This window comes from Nothobranchius furzeri, chromosome 5 (assembly GCF_043380555.1).
Source record: "Nothobranchius furzeri strain GRZ-AD chromosome 5, NfurGRZ-RIMD1, whole genome shotgun sequence".
Taxonomy (NCBI): Eukaryota; Metazoa; Chordata; class Actinopteri; order Cyprinodontiformes; family Nothobranchiidae; genus Nothobranchius; species Nothobranchius furzeri.
This window is the reverse complement of record NC_091745.1, coordinates 70,540,231-70,557,760: the sequence shown is the minus strand read 5'-3', so window position 1 is coordinate 70,557,760 and position 17,530 is coordinate 70,540,231. Positions and strand designations below refer to the sequence as shown.

General features: G+C 40.8%; 1 protein-coding gene across 1 annotated transcript in view; it reads right to left on the bottom strand.

Moving 5' to 3' along the window:
• Positions 1–291: 291 nt before the first annotated feature.
• The window catches only part of fhl3a (four and a half LIM domains 3a), a 35,772-nt gene continuing 18,533 nt past the window's right edge, over positions 292–17,530 (bottom strand). Inside the window, exons 2-6 of the mRNA XM_015950061.3 lie at positions 8,813–8,984; positions 7,181–7,355; positions 3,732–3,901; positions 2,072–2,258; positions 292–657 (exon numbers count right to left, since the gene is read on the bottom strand). Of these exons, the coding sequence (XP_015805547.1) occupies positions 506–657; positions 2,072–2,258; positions 3,732–3,901; positions 7,181–7,355; positions 8,813–8,968 (840 nt within the window). The 5' untranslated portion in view covers positions 8,969–8,984 and the 3' untranslated portion in view covers positions 292–505. The remainder of the gene's footprint in view (positions 658–2,071; positions 2,259–3,731; positions 3,902–7,180; positions 7,356–8,812; positions 8,985–17,530) is intronic.

The window sequence follows — 17,530 nt, the reverse complement described above, 5'->3', positions numbered from 1 at the left end:
ACGTATAAGTACAAATGAGTCCTTACCCTGTCTGATTGGTCACATGGTGCTGGCTGGTCATTTCACATATCAGCAGTGAACCGCCGTCCCGACGGCTGGAAAATTTGTTCTGTTGTTGCAACTATAACCTCTACACACTAGATGTCACTTTGGTGTCTGTGTTCCATATTCAACCTTTAAGTGGCAGTATTACTTATATTTTTACTTTTGTATAAAAAGAAATTATTTGGCAAAGTGACAAGCATTTTGAGCATAGAAAATCAGTTTTTAATAAGGCACTCCCTTAACTTTCATGTTAAAGAGGAATTCTTTAAGGTAATTTAGACAAACAATGCAGCATCAACATGTGCACAGCTGCGGACGAAAAAGGCCATAAAGGAATCTGAGGCAGGATTTCATTTCGTCTAGCCTGCATTACCCTCCTTGACATTAACTTGGGTTTTTTGAAAAGCTGTAAAAGTGGAAAAAAATGGAACAACTGGTGAGACTATGGTGAACGAGAGGTCTATAGGCTGCTGTGGCAGCCACGACACAGGATCCGGTCCCCATCAGGGAAAAAGCCAGCGCCCACGAGTGAGACGGAGCACTGAGAACAGGTGAAGCACGGCTGATGCCACTGGCGCTCTTCAAACGAGATGTACTTTCCCCCACCAAAACCTGAATGAAGGGGGGAAAAAACAGGAGTTACATAAACTGTGTCTACACAGCATGGAAATAGAAAGAAAGCAATAGATTACAATTGATTGAATGGTGCAATTCATTCCACATTTCACTGAAGGACACAAAAGTAGGAATAGACCAACTGACAAAAAAGATAAATGTCGGCTAGATATATCGATAAATCAATATTCCGATATATTGCCCAACCGATATATCGATATATCAGCCAAACGATATTATGCATCTGTTTGCCGATATACCGACATATCAGTTGGGCAATGTATCGGTACATCAGACGACCTATATTTTATTTTGGTTGGGAAACATATCTGAATATTGATTGACCAATATATTGGGCCAATATTTATCTTATTTTTAATATACCAGCATCAACTTATATACAACTTTCACAGAGTCAATATAAAAACAGGCACATTCGCGGGCAGCCTGGAGCTGCCAAATTTAATTTAAATGTGTATTTAAGTTCCTGAAAAACACCTCCTTAAATAGTGTGCTAAAACATTATTGTCAACTGATGTTTCTTTTATTTTAATACTTGATTATTTCCTTGATCTGCTTGTTCCTTGACTTTGTTGTACCAGTAGAGTGAAGCGTCAGCAACACAAACATTTCTTTAGTTTCCACAAAACATTGTAAGAAAAAAGCACAGCCTGGCCCGGAAAGGAGTTAGTCAGACTCCTTGAGGCTCCTTCAGAGTAGTTGAACATGGCTTCCAAAATACTGGGTTTACTCTTCACCAGGGTGTCTCCTCAAACAGGAGAAGACCAAAGCACTGAGCTTCTTTAAAGAGATCTTCTTCTGTATGCTCTGGCTCAAATAAACAGAGAATGCCATTAAATGTCCCGTCCAAATAGTTCAACATAAGCTCAACATTTCACCTTGGTGTGTGGAAATAAAGTAATTCAAGTAGTTTGTCTATGTCAGAGGTTATATTCACTAAAATACACAATCCAGGGTTTTTGAGGGGGAATATGCATTTCAATTGTAATCTGCTGAAATAACACAGGCACTGAAAGGGATGACACAACTGTGAGCAGAAAAAGTGAAACGTAAACAAAAGAGTCCATCTCTGCAGAATTCCTTTCAAAAATGCTGCCAGACGCTTGTGATAACAATCTGAGCCTGTCAGGCGCTGCTTTTAACAAACTTGTGATAATATATTGCAGTCGTTTAATGGTCGCCGGTCACAGGTTGTGTAGAGACCTCTCTGCCTATCAACACTTTTACCGTTTGCTTCATATGAAATAAGCAAAACTCGTGCAGAAAATTCATAACTGGTAGGAAGGTTGTGATAAATTTTCAACTTTAGTGTACCAACAGTGAGTTTTATTACAGTAGCAGACTTTATTGCATCGGTATAACAAGATTTAACAAAGTGATGTCATCTTGCCTGTGATCGGTTTGCTGCAAGCCTCACACTTCTTGGCATAAAGGTTGCCAAAGCACTTGAGGCAATAGGGGTTGTCATCTCTGGAGGTGAAGTGTTGACCCGCCAGCTGCGTCTTACAGCTGGTGCACACAAAACACTCCTTATGCCACGGCTCGTCCCGGTAGGTCACACCACCTTTAGCCAGAGCCTTAAAAAAGACATTTATTATAAATTCAAAGCTGCAATAGCAAAACTGGAAAACAAGCTAGCTTAAAAAAAGTTTTCATGCCTCTTAACAGCATTCTAACATAGATAGCTATAAATATATTGTGGAGATTAAAATAAATAAATAAAGTGGGTCTCTTGGATTTGTCTCAAAACCTCCACCAATAACACTGTTCGGACTAACCCCAGTTTCACACTGCGAGCATCAGCGGAACGGAACGGCAGCGAAGCGGCACCGCTTCAAATAGAATACAATCATAGTCTATGGAGTGTTTCAAACCAGCCGCAACGCGGTAATTTCCAGGCGCGTCCCAGAAGCGGCATGCCGCGCCGCTAAAGATAGGATCGAGTTCTATTTTTTCTGCGAGCCGCTTCTGGGAAATGTCAATTTCCGCAGTTCACATAGTGCGAGACAGGAAAGCACACGGTTTCAGTGTAAAATCCCCGGTTATTTTCAAAATAAAATGCAATGTTTTGATGTTATATATGACTTACGTCAGTACGTTTGACCGAACGTCTTTGTTTACCACCAGTTCCTTTCGACAAGTGCAACAGTGTGATTCCTCGCGGGGTTGTGATCTCTCGTTGAGGAAGGTGTCGGGAAGTCTCGAGGGATTTTAGAATCTCGCGGGTACAGCGAGGCGCAGCGAGGAAGCCGTGCTGCGGCCAAGACTCTCCCGGTGTGAAAAGGACTGCTTAGAAGTTTGCGAGTGAGCCGCTCCACTGCTGTTCCGTTCCGCTGATGCTTGCAGTGTGAAACCGGGGTAAAAACCAGCTAGTGGACCATCCTAAGGCTGGGCAATAAATCGAAAATTTATTGTTATCGAATTTTCTGACTAACTGATATAATTTTGCTTCGTAATGATTCTTGCTGGGGGTTTTTACTGCAAGGAGATCCAACATGTATTTTGGCCCCACGCCATTGAGTGATTTATAAACTAGTAGTAGCACTTTGAAATCGATTTTGTAGTTTACTGGTAACAACTGTAGAGATTTAAGTACAGGAGTGATGTGCTCTGTTGTCTTAGTTCTTGTCAGCTAGCAGCAGCATTCTGAAAAAGCTGCAGTTGCTTCACAGCTTTTTGGGGAAGACCAGCCAAAAGACTATTGCAAAAGTTCAGCCTGCTGGAGATGAACACATGAATGAATTTCGCCAGATCTTGTCTGAACATGAGACCTGAGTCTTCCTAATTAATGAAGATGATAAGACGCTGATCTTGTTGCCTTGTTTAGCGCTCTCTTGTTCCATTTGACAATGTGGGTTCCTGGTTCCGGTGGAGGTGGATCAAGGGAAGATACCCAAGAGTGTTCAGTTCAAAAACTAGCTTGTTTGCAGATTTGCTATAGTGGCATTAAAGTGGTTTATTTCCTCTGGTTTTTGTTTCAGAGCAGTATGAACGTTTTTCTAACCCTAAGAATATGTTTTGTTTTTTAGTGCTTTGACAGCTTTACAGACCTTTTTACACCGCGTGCAGCGTGGAGCGAACTTATCCTCGTAGCAGGGCACACAGTAGTGCTCATCCTTGTCTGGGATGAAAGACTTGGAGCCAATCGGCTCTTCGCAGCTGTGACAGATGAAGCAGCCCTCGTGCCATGTGGAGCCTGCATACTCCAGTTTTCTTGAGCCTGCAAAGAGAAAAATTGATGATGTGAAGAAAATGTAATATTTGGACATTTTTCTAGGATTGTTGGATCATTAAAAATAATAAAAAGCAAGTGTTTTATTGAACTGAGCAATAAAACACTTGAACTGTGCTGAGGCAAATAACATTTTCTGTTCCACTTAGATTTATTTTATTTAAAATATGAATAACAAAGGCTCCATACTTCTTTCCCAATGCTGGAAAATTGCAGACAGCTTTAAAAAAAGGGGATGATGCCATTTTCCTTTCTGTGACACTGACAAACCATCGTACTGTGCAACCACTGTTGCCTGTTGAGTTTACGATGCAGCGATGCAGCGGCTTATGCAGGGCCAACATTTCTGCAGATTGCTTCAGTCCGCTCTGCTCTCTAATCAAAAACACAAAAATACCCTGAAATTCCAGATTATGAGTTTACACAGAGCCAATTGTGGATGGAGATGGACTAAGTTTGCTGTCAAGCATTTGCAGCGGGCTGCTAAATAAATATGCGGTAAATAAAAGTAAACCTACTGCAAGTGAAATTATACTTTGGTTAAAAGGGAGAGGGCTCTGCATTTCAAAAAAGTGGCAAAGGTTTATATCTTGCACAAAAAGTGCAAACCCTTTTAGAGGCTGGGTCGATACCAGGATATGAACAAATTCTGGCCTTGTTTGCTTTTTATTTAAATAAGTTTGTTTTCCATTTCAGACAAAATAATACTGATTTAGTGCCAGATACAAAGTGTTGGGAAAGTGTCATTTCCCCTCCAGATATCTTCTGTTTTATTTTTATTTTTTTGTTTTTTCTGAATTACACTAAAATGAATGGACATCTTCCCGTATGTTCTGCCTTCATCTCATAAGTCTACCGATTATTTCCTGAAAATCGATCATTAAGACGCATTTCAGTAAATGTGAAACAGGCCCTTGTGTTTTTTCATCACTACAGAATATAGATTGTAGCCTTGAAACTCGTGGAGGCAATTTTCCCTCAACTCTTATTGGAACTTCTCACCCTATGGCCAACACAGAATATTTACCGTAATAAATTTTCTGTGGTCTCCAGTATGAATTAATAACTTGTGAGCCATTTTCTGTGAAAAAAGAACCTCCAATGCTCTTGTTTCAGGAAGTAGAAGTTATAGAGGAAAAGGAGGCAGAAACAACAGGATTTGGATTCTCACTCTTAACTCAGTAATTCTCACTCAGTAAGTCTTGCATCTGATTGGCTAACGACAACATGACTCTTCTATTGCCTCCGTTCGCTCTGCAACATTGACATTTTATGTCCACAAATAAAACTGATGAAAGACTTTTGTAATGTATTTCAAAAAGAAGTATTTCTCTAACTTTTTCTTTAAAGACCATGTTCACTGAGAAACCATTTTTCACTTACTCAGTTTAACATGCAGGCTGAACAGGAAAATAGTCTTCTACCCATATTTCCTGCTTTAGCATTCGATAAACACAAAAATGCTCGGATTAGAAAAGCCCGTCAATTCCACTTCATGTTGAAAAATGGACATCGCCATCTTGGCTTGTGATGGGGAAGGCGCTTGTTGATTTAGCATCAGGAGACAGCGGAGCATGTCTTGGCTAGTAAAAGCTAACTGTTAGCATTAGCAACTCCACAACATGAAATAACTCCTTCAGGCTTGGGTTGTTTGTGGAGATAAAACATCAACGTTGAAAAGCAAATGGAGTTGGTGGTAAAGTCATGTTACTGTTAGCCAATCAGAAGCAAGATGTTCAGGGAATAAGACTCCAAATACGTCCAGCTGCTGCTCCCCTCTGCATTGGCTAACTTCTAGCTCCTGAAACAGGAGCGCCTGAGCTTTTATTCCTCAGAGATCGACTCACAAGGCATTCATTAATACCAGAGACCACTGCAAATGCATTAAAAAATAAGTGAACTTGGTCTTTAACAAAAACTAAGTGAAGCCTGCAGTTCTTTTGATGTAATTCTGGGTTTTTTGTTCTCTAATGGACAATGATGTGTAGCTTTTTGAGATTGTTTAGCGTGCTTCATGTTCTTAATCATCTTCAATGGAAGATATTTTCTAAATTCTCCAAGTCTGGCAGATATCAGGTCTGGGCGGGGCTAGTGAAACTAATCTGGTAAGGGGTGTAACTACATTTTCAAACGGGGCCATTTGATTTAGATAGCTTAATCTTTTGTAAAAATGAAACCATCATCTGAAAACTGAACTTTGTATTTATTCTTGGTTTTTGTTAAAGGGATACTATGCAATTTTTCATATGTTTAAATCATCTTCTTGAGTCAGTATTTACTAAAAGGGCCATTTACAGGGTTAAAGAAATGTCACTCAGACCCCACCATCCCTTGGCAAGAATACTGCACTTGCAACTTCAGTAGTGCCGAGCTGCTCCCCGCTGGGGGAGCTGTGGATTGCAATGGAGCTGACAAGGTGGAGCTGGAGTTTGCTCCCAGCATGTTTTAGATTGTGAACGCAGCTGATTTGCTTGATTAAGCGATTAACCGTGTCTGTAGAAACTAATGAAGGCTGAGGAGACATTTCAGCAGTTAGATTAAGGTGTTAAAAAGATGAATTCACAGCAAGGAGATAAGTTTCATCTTTGGTTTAACCACAGTGAATTAATAAAGGACACTAGGGAGCTAAAATAAAAAAAAATTCCTGGCATCCCTTTAATACTGAAGTTTGTTTGCTGAAAGTTAGTGTAACAAGGAAGCAAGCGCAGAAAACAATATCTATGGGAGTAAATACTTTTTCATCGACCTTTGTGATAATGAAGAAGAACGCTGACATCTGGTGCAACGCAAATAAAAACGGAACTAGTTCTGGAAACAATGCAGCTTTGTGAACACTGAGGAAGCTGCTGCAGGGGTGCAGGATAACTGGCCTGCTTATCTTTTATTATGATCGGATCAGATGGCAGTTTTCCAGCAGGAGGGCTCTGGCTTGCAGGCATCGAGTCAAATAACTGTCACATATCCTAGGACAAGGACCCCAAATTCCTCATTCTTCTCTTTTCCCTTACACATGTCCTCTTTGTCAGGATTTCTTTGTCGTTTTCATTTGTCCTGCCTCCAGATATTTGCTAATGCATCATTTTACCAAAGTCATTTGACTGTTATCATTTTAATTTGTTTACTTAACATGTGGTTAAGCGCATGCAAAAGTGTGCAGCACTGTGCAAATAATCCTTTCATTTTGGATTTAAACACATTTTCATATAAAAGCACAGGTGCAACACACACTGGTGAGAATGATCTTGCAGCCCCGACTTCCGGCTGTACCTGGCATGACAATCTTGTCGCATGCCACACACTTGGAGGAGAATTCGTTGCAGTAGCAGTCGTTGCAGAGCAGCGAGTCGTCCTGGCTGGTGAACGGCTCGTCTGCCAGGGAGCGATCGCAGCGGAAACAACGGAAGCAGTGCTCGTGGTAATGCCTGTCCTCGTAGAAGAGCTCCTGGCGGTGAAAGGAGAGGAGAAGACTTACTCAGGTGTAAAAACAAAACTTCTCAGATACAAAGTGACATTTGTTCTGATGCATTAGCTCATAAACTGTTCAGAACTTCTGGTATGAAAAGAACATAGCAGGAAGACTTCATGTAAATGTAGGCTATTGTTTACAATATAAGCTGAAAGCAGTTGGAGTTAAACGAATTCCACCCTGTCTGCTGACGGTGTCATGTACCACTAAGCATATTTACAGACTTGTTCCATTTTAAGAGGTTGGCACTATTTACCTTTCACCACTCATAAGGGTGTCGATAACTTACTGGCCTCCTCACAAAACAAAAGCTGCACTTCCAGCTCAACAAGAATCCTAAAAAGCACATCTTGAATGTATATGATCAACTCCCCGTTAGTGTTTTCCATTAGAGGAAGATTGAATTTTAACTTGGTTGTGGTCAAGAGAACGAGCGACGTTCTTTCATCCTGCATTTTTACAGTCTTAGTCAAAATTAGTCTGATGGCTTATGTGGATTTAGAGGAAATTGCTTGCGTAATTATTCGGTAAATTATCTTTTGCAGTGTCTTGACACACAAGATAAATAGAACACGCCTCATCTACTGTGAATTAGGCTTCATTAAGATGACATAGATGCTGTTTTAGTCATCTAAAGGCAACGGCAAGACTACAAAAATAGCTTGAAGCTAATAAGAGTTATTCTTTGATGTGTTTTATTATTTTTTCTGATTAATGTGATGAAAACATTTTTCAAGTTAGACAGAAAAATCATAAAAATTCATTTTCTCTCATTATTTGAATTCCTGGGTTCATTAAAGTGGCAGTGTGTAGTTTCCTGTCACTAGGGGGCAGTACATACATTTCAGTATGGAAATGTATGTAGCTTTCTGTGGAGCAGAAAGCGTGCAACCTCGGCGTGACTCCTCAGACTTTGATGGTCCTTCAGTTAATTCCATCAAGAGAATGCAATGCCGATGATAATTATCTGGCGGTATAGTTAACGGATCTGCTCAGGATCCTGCGCCTGCCGATGATGTCATACTACTGCAATAACACTCGCTTTTTCGATTCTGTTCTTTCACATAGATTTTGGAAAGATTTTAGCAGTTTTGTTGTTAAATTAATGTTTCTTATCACCTAAACGTCTTTGAACATGGTAACATAACTTCCGTAAGTCGTACGTAAAGCCAATCATCTTGTGTGATGTCATCAACAGGAACAGGACTAAGAGCGGACCAGAAGGAAACATGGCATCTAATAAGACCTTACTTTTATGGTTATATGTTACGAAGCCGCCAACATTTTTTCAGCAGCTGGATGTCTTTTTATTCATTTTCAACAACATTTCGATGGACATTTCCAGACATTAACGGAAAAAATACACATTGTCACTTTAAGTTACTGTTTTAAGGGTGATTGACAGTTGGGTTGTATTAAAGTAAAAGTCTTACCCGTGATTCATGGCCAATCAGCTCTTTGCATTCATCACAGGTGTTTGAATACAGGTTGTCATAGCAGGGGATGCAGTAGGGTTTCTCATCCGACTGGATGTACTTGCGACCATACAGAGATTCTTTACAGCTGTCACAGTCAAATCGGTCGGCCATTGTTGTTTATGCGAGGCTGTAAAGCAGAGAAAAGATGTTCAGGTCAGAAGTAATTTGAAAACTAATTTTAAACTATTTCAAATGAAGACAAGCGATGAGGACAAGAGATCAAGTCAAATGACACTTTTTCCATTAAAGCATTTAGGTGACTGCATGAATCTTCATTGCCAATATTTGTGTAGCAAATGAGTTTGAGCATCACAGCAAATGAGCTGTTTGAGGCCAAATAGGGAAACAAGCACAGAACAAAACATAGAGGGAGTGGACAAAAGGGTAATTGGTGCATGCCACATAAATGTAATGTAATAGAGATGCATGATACACCATAGGAATGGCAGCAGTGGAAGAGTCATGTTGTTGTTAGCCAATCAGACGCGAGATGTCAAGTAAATGTATGTGCCAAAATCACTGATAATGTGTAAGAATCCCAATGCTGTTGTTTCTGCCTCCCCTAACTATACTTATCTGGCTAACGTCTACTTCCTGAAACAAGAGTGTCAGTTTTTATTTTGTTTCTTTCACAGAAAACGACGCACAAGGTATTAATTTATACCAGAAACCACAGAAAATGATTAAGAATATTGAGTGTTGGCCATCTTTAGGGTCAGAGGTTCAACTATTAGACAGATTTACGGGAGAATTACCTCTATCAGAAGCTAATGCAGGAAATAGGGGTAGTAGACTATGTTTACATTCAGCCTGCACGTCAAACGTAGAGTGATGGATCGTTTACCCTCTCAGTGTTCTAATGGTAGACTGCCCACCCCAGGACTGGGAGATCAGGGTTCACATACCAGATTGAGGGGTTAAACCACCAGTTCCCGAACGCAACCACTGCAGCAGCTCACCACTTCCCACGGGTATGGGCTAAAGGCAGAGAAGTAATTTCACCAGTGTGTGATGATGACTATGGGACTTTAACTTTTCAAAAAATGGTTTCTCAGTGAACCTGCTCTTTAAGTTCATTACAATGTTTGGAAACGTTTGTTTAATGCAGACAAAGGCAAATATTTAAGAAAAATACACATTGCACCCATTTAGCATCAACACTTGTATGTGAGAGAATACGTCTTTCAGAATAAAAGCCTGATATGGATACAGATGCAGGGGAGGGAGTATGATCTATAATCATGAATCAGCACACAACAAAGTGACAGGAAACTATTATGCAGGCATTATGACAACAACATCAGGTCGCCAAAGTGGCAGCATGGTTGGAGGATCGCCCAGTGATAAGTGCTCCAGTCCTGTGGCACTGGTGGCTATTCATCCACACCATCCTGCAATCATAATCAAACTTCAAGCTTGGACCGCACTGCTTGCCTTGTACTCACACAAGCACAATAAAGACATAAAAACACACACGCACACACACACAAACAATATGAGACAATTCACCAACAATCCATCATCAAAACGATTCTCAAGTTTCAGCATTCTGTGCTTTCTGGCAAAGCTTGAGTGAGTTCGGCTGAGAAAATCAAGATCCAACAGACTTCACCTGCTCACAGGCTTTTTTCTGCAGCACAACACTTCTTCCCCTGAGGCCTTTTCAACCCCCTTCAGTGACCTTAACACATAAATTAGAGTGCGGCTTCTCAACGCCCTTGTGTTTACTGCGCTTTAGCTCCCTTTACTACACTGCAACGTCTCTTTACTTAATAGTTAAATGGGATACATCAGGAGTATCTGATGACTCACATCAAGTATCCATCTGGAGGTTATGGCTCAATATCAGGAGCAGCTGTGGTTGGTCTGCGTAACTTTCAGCAAGGCTACGGTCAGAGTTGTAACATCAGTTTGACAAACCATTTATCAGACCAGACGCAGCGGTGTTGCAACGACCAGCACACATGACGTTTACATACGGAGTGTATGAATTCATCCGCTGTGGTAAAAAGGTACAGAATGTGCCGTCTTTGCCTGCCAGGTGAGAGAACGAGACGAGATGAGGCATGACTCACAGAGACTGTAAAAGTCAAAGCTCATTTCCAAAGCAAATCAGACAGCTACAGTGTTTATTGTCCTTTCAGATATGTGCATGTATCAACCACATATCTGCCAACCCAAGAAAGGCTATAAACGGGGTCAGAGGAACGTCAAAACAGGTGGGGTTAAAGGTCCAATGGTTAAACAACCCACATCCCAACTCAATAGTTTCCTCATTAAATAACTGTGACAAAAAAGGACTTCAAAGTCTGTTCCACAAATACGTTTAACTTCATAAACAAAAGGAAATGCTTGTTTCCACTGGCAGGTCTTGTAAAGTTTCCATTGCAGGGATTCATTTCAAACATGAGGGTTCGACTTGCCAAAGCAAAGCTTGTAATAAACTTCTGATGACACAGTCTCACAGAGAGGAGCATGACGTCAGTCATCTGACCCCGGGGGCGGCGCTAATACCGCTGACCCAGAAGCAAGGAGGAGAGGAGAGAAGAGAAGAGGAGAGGAGAGGAGAGGAGAGGGGAGGAGAGGAGAGGAGAGGAGAGGAGAGGGGAGGAGAGGGGAGGGGAGGATAGCAGAGGAGAGGAGAGGAGAGGGGAGGAGAGGAGAGGAGAGGAGTGAAGAGAAGAGAAGAGAAGAGGAGAGGAGAGGAGAGAAGAGGAGAGGAGAGGAGAGAAGAGGAGAGGAGAGGAGAGGAGAGAAGAGGAGAGGGGAGATAAAAAGGAGGGAAGAGGGGAGGGGAGGGGAGGAGAGGAGAGATAAAAAGGAGAGAAGAAAGGAGAAGAGAGGAGAAGAGGAGAGAAGAGGAGAGAAGAGGAGAGAAGAGAAGAGAAGAGAAGAGAAGAGAGGAGAAGAGAAGAGAAGAGAGTATATTTCTCACTGATCTGTACTTTCTTTGCTCTTCTATGAGCTCGCCTCCTAGGAGAGGTCGATCTCCTTCATGTCCAGGGCCCAAAGGCCGAGAGCCCAACTAATAATGCTTCCAAATACCAGAGATCTGAGTTCGACCCTCTGGGAGGAAATCATCACGCTAGTCCTGGTCCTGACATTTACTTTATTAAAGCTGCTAAAACTCATACTCTTACCTGTTGGGGTTTGTTATTGATTTCTTATCTTTGCTGTCCAGCCTTTTAGGTTGTGTTTTTTATTTAGAGCTTGTTTCAGTTAGTGTTTTATCTTTGAGTTCATTGTTTCTCTTTGTAATCCTCTCGCCTCTTCCTCACCAGTTAATCAGCCTTGTGGCTCTCCCCCAGTAATCACCTCGTCCAGCATTGATAAACCCGTTTGTTGTTGTTCTTTTAGAATCAGAATCAGAAAGGTTTTATTGCCATGTAAGCGAGAATCACAACATTGGGAAGTTGCTGCGGTCCATGGTTTAAAAAAAGGAAGATAAAAATAAGAGATAAGAAAATATAGGAAGTAAGAATATAATCATGATAAAATAATAATATAGAGTGGCAATACTTAGAGAAACGGCTGCTATACACAAGACAGCGTAGGTACTAATCAGAGCGGATCAGTTCAGGTACAAAAACAACACAGGGTCAGGTGACTGGAGCCAAGCCACTGGAATTGGCAGCCCTAGGATCTGTTTCGGCACTCATTCGTCAGATCCTACTGTTGTGTTACCAACTTTTTTGGGAATTCTGAGTATGTCTCATAAGCCTTTTAACTGAATGCACACTTAGTAGTTTTAGCTCTCCTTTAGCACCCCCTAGAGTCACTGCCGAAAGACCAAAAGTGAAAGTTTTTAACACTTTAATCTAACACCCCCTCAGCCGTCAGTTTTTACAGGAGCGGTTCATCACTAAACCAAATACATCATCTGTCTTTAACATGCAGGAACCGTGCTGGAAGCAGACTCCAGCATGTCAGCTCCACTTTACTATTGACTAACAGGGTCCGGACACTCTGAAGTTGCAAGTGCGGTATTCTGGCCACAGAAGGTGGTGGGGTGTGACTTGATTCTTATGAACTCTGTAAAGAGTCGTTTTAGCACACACTGGCTCCTGTCTTGTGAGAACGACTATGCACGAATGTCTATATCTTGATAAATCTAAGTGATATATCCATCAATGCACACGTTTTTAACACCGGCATGACGAAATGCCGACCGCTCGCTGATACGTTTGCAAACAAACTTTGAACTTCTTTGCACACTTCCGGACATTAGATAGCAGAGGAATGCCAAGGCTGCACTCCGGCAGTCATCACAGCTTTTGGTGATTGGCATAAAGAAGTCGGATTCAGGGCCAGCCGTGAGACACCACAGAGCAGCATACCAACACAAGCATGCTGGCTGTAAAACTGTTGCTGGGAAACAAAGTCAAGGTTGGTTTCTGGTGAGGATACCAAGCTGTGTCCGTTCCCACAGGCTAGCCTGCAAAGCCCCAGCCCAAACTTTGCTTACGCTCCGCCTAATTCCAAACGAACATCCCGAACAGCCGGCTGGGAACAAATCTGCCAGCTCACCTCTTTTCTGACGTATGTTATTAGTATGCTTGTTAAATAGCTGTTGTACTGAGGCCAGATGAAGCACTTGACAACAATTACCATCGGCAGAGAGATTATCCTGACCACAAAGAGCAGATGGTTGTGTCATTTATCAACAATATGAAGTTCTTACTAACTAAAATAAACTAAAACACTCCTACGATGATAGCTACCTCAGAAAAAAAACATCATACATTTCAGCTTAAAGTTTTTAATGAAAATATATGTGTAGGTCATTAGTTGATATTAAAAATTTACATTAAAGGGGACATATTATATAATACTTGCATTTTGCATCTTTATGTGCTGCCATGTAGGTCCCTACTGGCTCTATAAACACTCAGAACACTTAAAAAAAGGTCCATATATTTTCTGTCAAAGCAAAGATGGAAGGATATATTTATTAATGGTTAATATGAGAATGAAATATCTCAAACTTTAAAGCAGAGTGGCACAGCATGGAGGTGGTGTAACTGTGTGGACTCTGATAAAACGACGTGACCCCCTTTAGAAATCAGCCCCTCGGGATTACAATAGATGTAAAATAATAAAATCTGCCGTTAAATGAAGTCTGGAGTTATTCTGTTAAAAAGGAAACTGTTTTAGTAGAAACATAAAACCTGAGTCTGGTTAGTTTGAGCTTTATGAGCTCATCATGGCTGAGGGGCCTTTTAGTTAAAGTGGATACTACTGCAAGTGTGGAGTTTACTGTGCACAGTAGGATTTAATTTACATTCAAAGTAAAAAGCCTCTTGATCATCCTTAACCATCGGGGTCTCATGGTGACAAATAGACTCAAACAAGAGCAGGGAAAGGACGCCCATGAGTGCAGGACGTTTGCTTTCAGGACCCAGAAAAAGTAGAAAGACAAAAAGTAGGAAATGCGTAATTTTAAAAAAATGCTTACATGTAATCAGGTTAAAGGGAGATGGCTGCATTTGGATAAACACGCCATCTGATTGTGTCTGAACTTCTTCCCTACACGGTAAAAGTATTTAACAGTTCTGCATCAAAACACACACACACACACACACACACACACACACACACACACACACACACACACACACACACACACACACACACACACACACACACACACACACACACCTCAAAGTGAACTCTTAAATGAGACATTGGGTATTTCTTCCAGCTCTAGAACACAACAGGGACATTTTATCTAGTGACTAATGCAGATAAACATTAACTACACAGCAAAAACCTCTCACGGGTTTTTGAATCTAAAGTCACAAAGTGGGAGAATTTCACAGTGAAATAATCACAAAACAAAATGCCTCAGTCACGTTGGAAGAAAGATTATAATGAAAAAGATTTATTTTTCAGCCATCTGGAGGGTTGTCAGGTTCTCTCCTTTCAAAAAGCTAAAGAGGCATGTGATCTTTATGTACAATCTGTGAGCCTGCGGGGTTTGACAAGTCCTAGTCGCATTGGTGCTGAAGCGCCGCCATTTGTAATTTGACACCGACCGGCAAAACGCAGCAGTGTTTTGTAAAGATCTGAAGCCAGTAAACAGGAGCGACCCAGAAGTTATTTATTTTAACCTGAAGAAGCCACGTCATGTTTTTTGTTTTACTAAAATATTTGGTAAAGAAATATAGAAGCTAATGTTTAGCCAATTTTTAGCTAATAATGCAAACGGTGAATTAGAAACAAATACTCGAGTCGAAAGACATCTCAAGCTACTTTTTAAATGATCAACAACTTAAAATTACAGTGAAATGTATTTATCTACTCATAAACTTACAGTTTATGACTGAGGGGGAAACTCGGGCTGTGAAGCCAACGTGGAAGAGACAAAAGAGCAGTTCCCCTCTCAACCACTAGGGGCTGGATCCAGAAAGGAGAAAGTTACCATTGACTCCCATGTTAAAAATGTCACCTTCACAGCACAAATAAACATGTTTACAGCCTGGTTCAATGACAGTTTTCTAACTCATCCACTAAGGTGTAATTATAGCTTAAAATTATGAATAATTGGTGTGTCCATTTCATTGACAGGTATCAGATGAGTCAAAGCTAGCAGGCTGCCTCCTGCTTGCTCCTGGGAAAGCCTCAGCCTAACGTTAAAAGTGCTACAACCTGGAAGGCACATGGCAGCAGAGTCGCCCAACCAGTTTTCTGGCTAAAAAGCGGTGGTGAGAAGCGCCCACTGGGCTTTAATTCAGCTTTTCAGAAACCTATGGGCATTAGCGCGGAGGGTCACCTGTAGTTTTGAAAATCGGCTGCAGTACCCATGTTCAGTTATTTTCCAAATACTCCAGATGACATGTTTAATCAAGTCTAATCAAAACAATGTGACTAACTGGTCAAAAAGTGAATCAAAAGACATTTGGCAGGTGACAATAGAAAAAAGGACTTGAATGTCCGTATTTTACTCTTTTTTTATTTAATTTTGAAGTGAAATGTTTGGTGAGTTGTCCCCCTGGCTTCCATGACTCAGACAAATGAATGCCCTTAATCAAATGGATGCATGAGGCAATTAATCTTATCACAGGAAGAGGAGGAAATGGCTCATGAGGAGCGATAAAGCCTTTATACGGCCTTGTTGTAAAAAAATAAGAGCCTAAATAAGTTCTTCAATTGTTTATTTTGAAAATAAGAAAATAAACATAATTATTGTTGAGCAGGAATTGGAAAAAATAGGGAAAATTTTGAACTTCTTACAGTTTTGAGTAGATTTGTCACTAAAATTGTAATCTCCATAAAATGTACGGCTTTAGGCAATCTCGGGTCTTTTGAGTTTATACAACAGGATTGGCACTGACTGAGCCTTTGTTCAGGAGCAATTGGTAAATAATCAGTGGATTTACTGTACCGGCTGTAATGTGCTCATGCTGTTTCACAAATGAAAACTGGAGCCCTTTGAATTCAGTTTGGCCCAAGTCTAAAACAGATTTGGGGGAATAAATGGGCTAAATGTCACCTGAACGGCTCTTCTGTTGAACTCTGGGTCAGACTGGACAGCAGAGCAGCGGCTGCAGGTCCAGACGCTGGAATGCTAACCTGTTATTGTCCCTGAGCATTTAAACACCACCTGGTGCAGAGGAGGCAACAAAAGGTTCAAATCAAAGCCAACGTCATAAACACGAAGGACGAAAATGACTACCTGCTGCAGAAAATGTCATCGTGGTCTTTGTAATAGTAACCTCTCTGCAACTTTTAATGACCATGCTATAGAGTGAGGATTTGGCTTGATGTCTTTTAATATTAGCCTTCATTCTGTTAGGTGGTGCACAACACGATGCTAGACAAAAACGGTTAGACTCGTTTATCAAAAGGATGGGACGTTGTCATTTAAGCTACACTTAAAACACTAATTTGTTGACATTCAACAGATTCGTGGCAAGTTTGACAAGTAGATGTGCAAAAGGGGGTTGCCATAGGAAAAAAAAAACGTAAATGTCACTTCTCCTTTTCCATGATCCTGTCAAAGTTCCACGATCCTAAACAATAACATCGCAATTACTGTAAACCATACAGCTCTGACCCAACCACCAAGAGGGAAAGTTTGAAATGACTCTATATTTATGTCTATATCATTATGACTGAATGACAAGAGGGGGACATTTTTAGCCTACATCTGTCTTCTTTTGTGAAAAAAAAGAAAAGATAAAAGTGCCATAGGTTGGTGCTTCACATCTGGTTTGCATTGGAGAAACTATGCAGTTAACTCATATGTGCCAGTGGAGGTTTCAGAGGCATTACACTGGGAATGGAAGAAAAGTCCTGGTGTTTGTTGGTAAATGTTTAGACTGTGGAGACAAAATCAATGCAGAGGTGAGAATGGAGAGAGGAATTCTTTCACAGATTGCTGGTTGGATCTTGGAAAAATGGTCTGAGAATGTGATGAGCGAAAAAATAAATAAAGAATACAAAAACACACAACTGAGTCAAGTAAAATTTTAGCCCATCTGAAAATGTTCCAACCATTTTATAGTTGGATAATAGGGATGTGTATTGGTAAAATTATGACGATACGATATGTATCCACACTGGTATCTATTACTATCTGTTAATATTATTTTATTTTTTAGCCACTTGCTGTTTTGCTGTCTTTCAACTTTGTTCTTGTCGTATGGAAAGAGGACCCTCTTGAAAACGAGA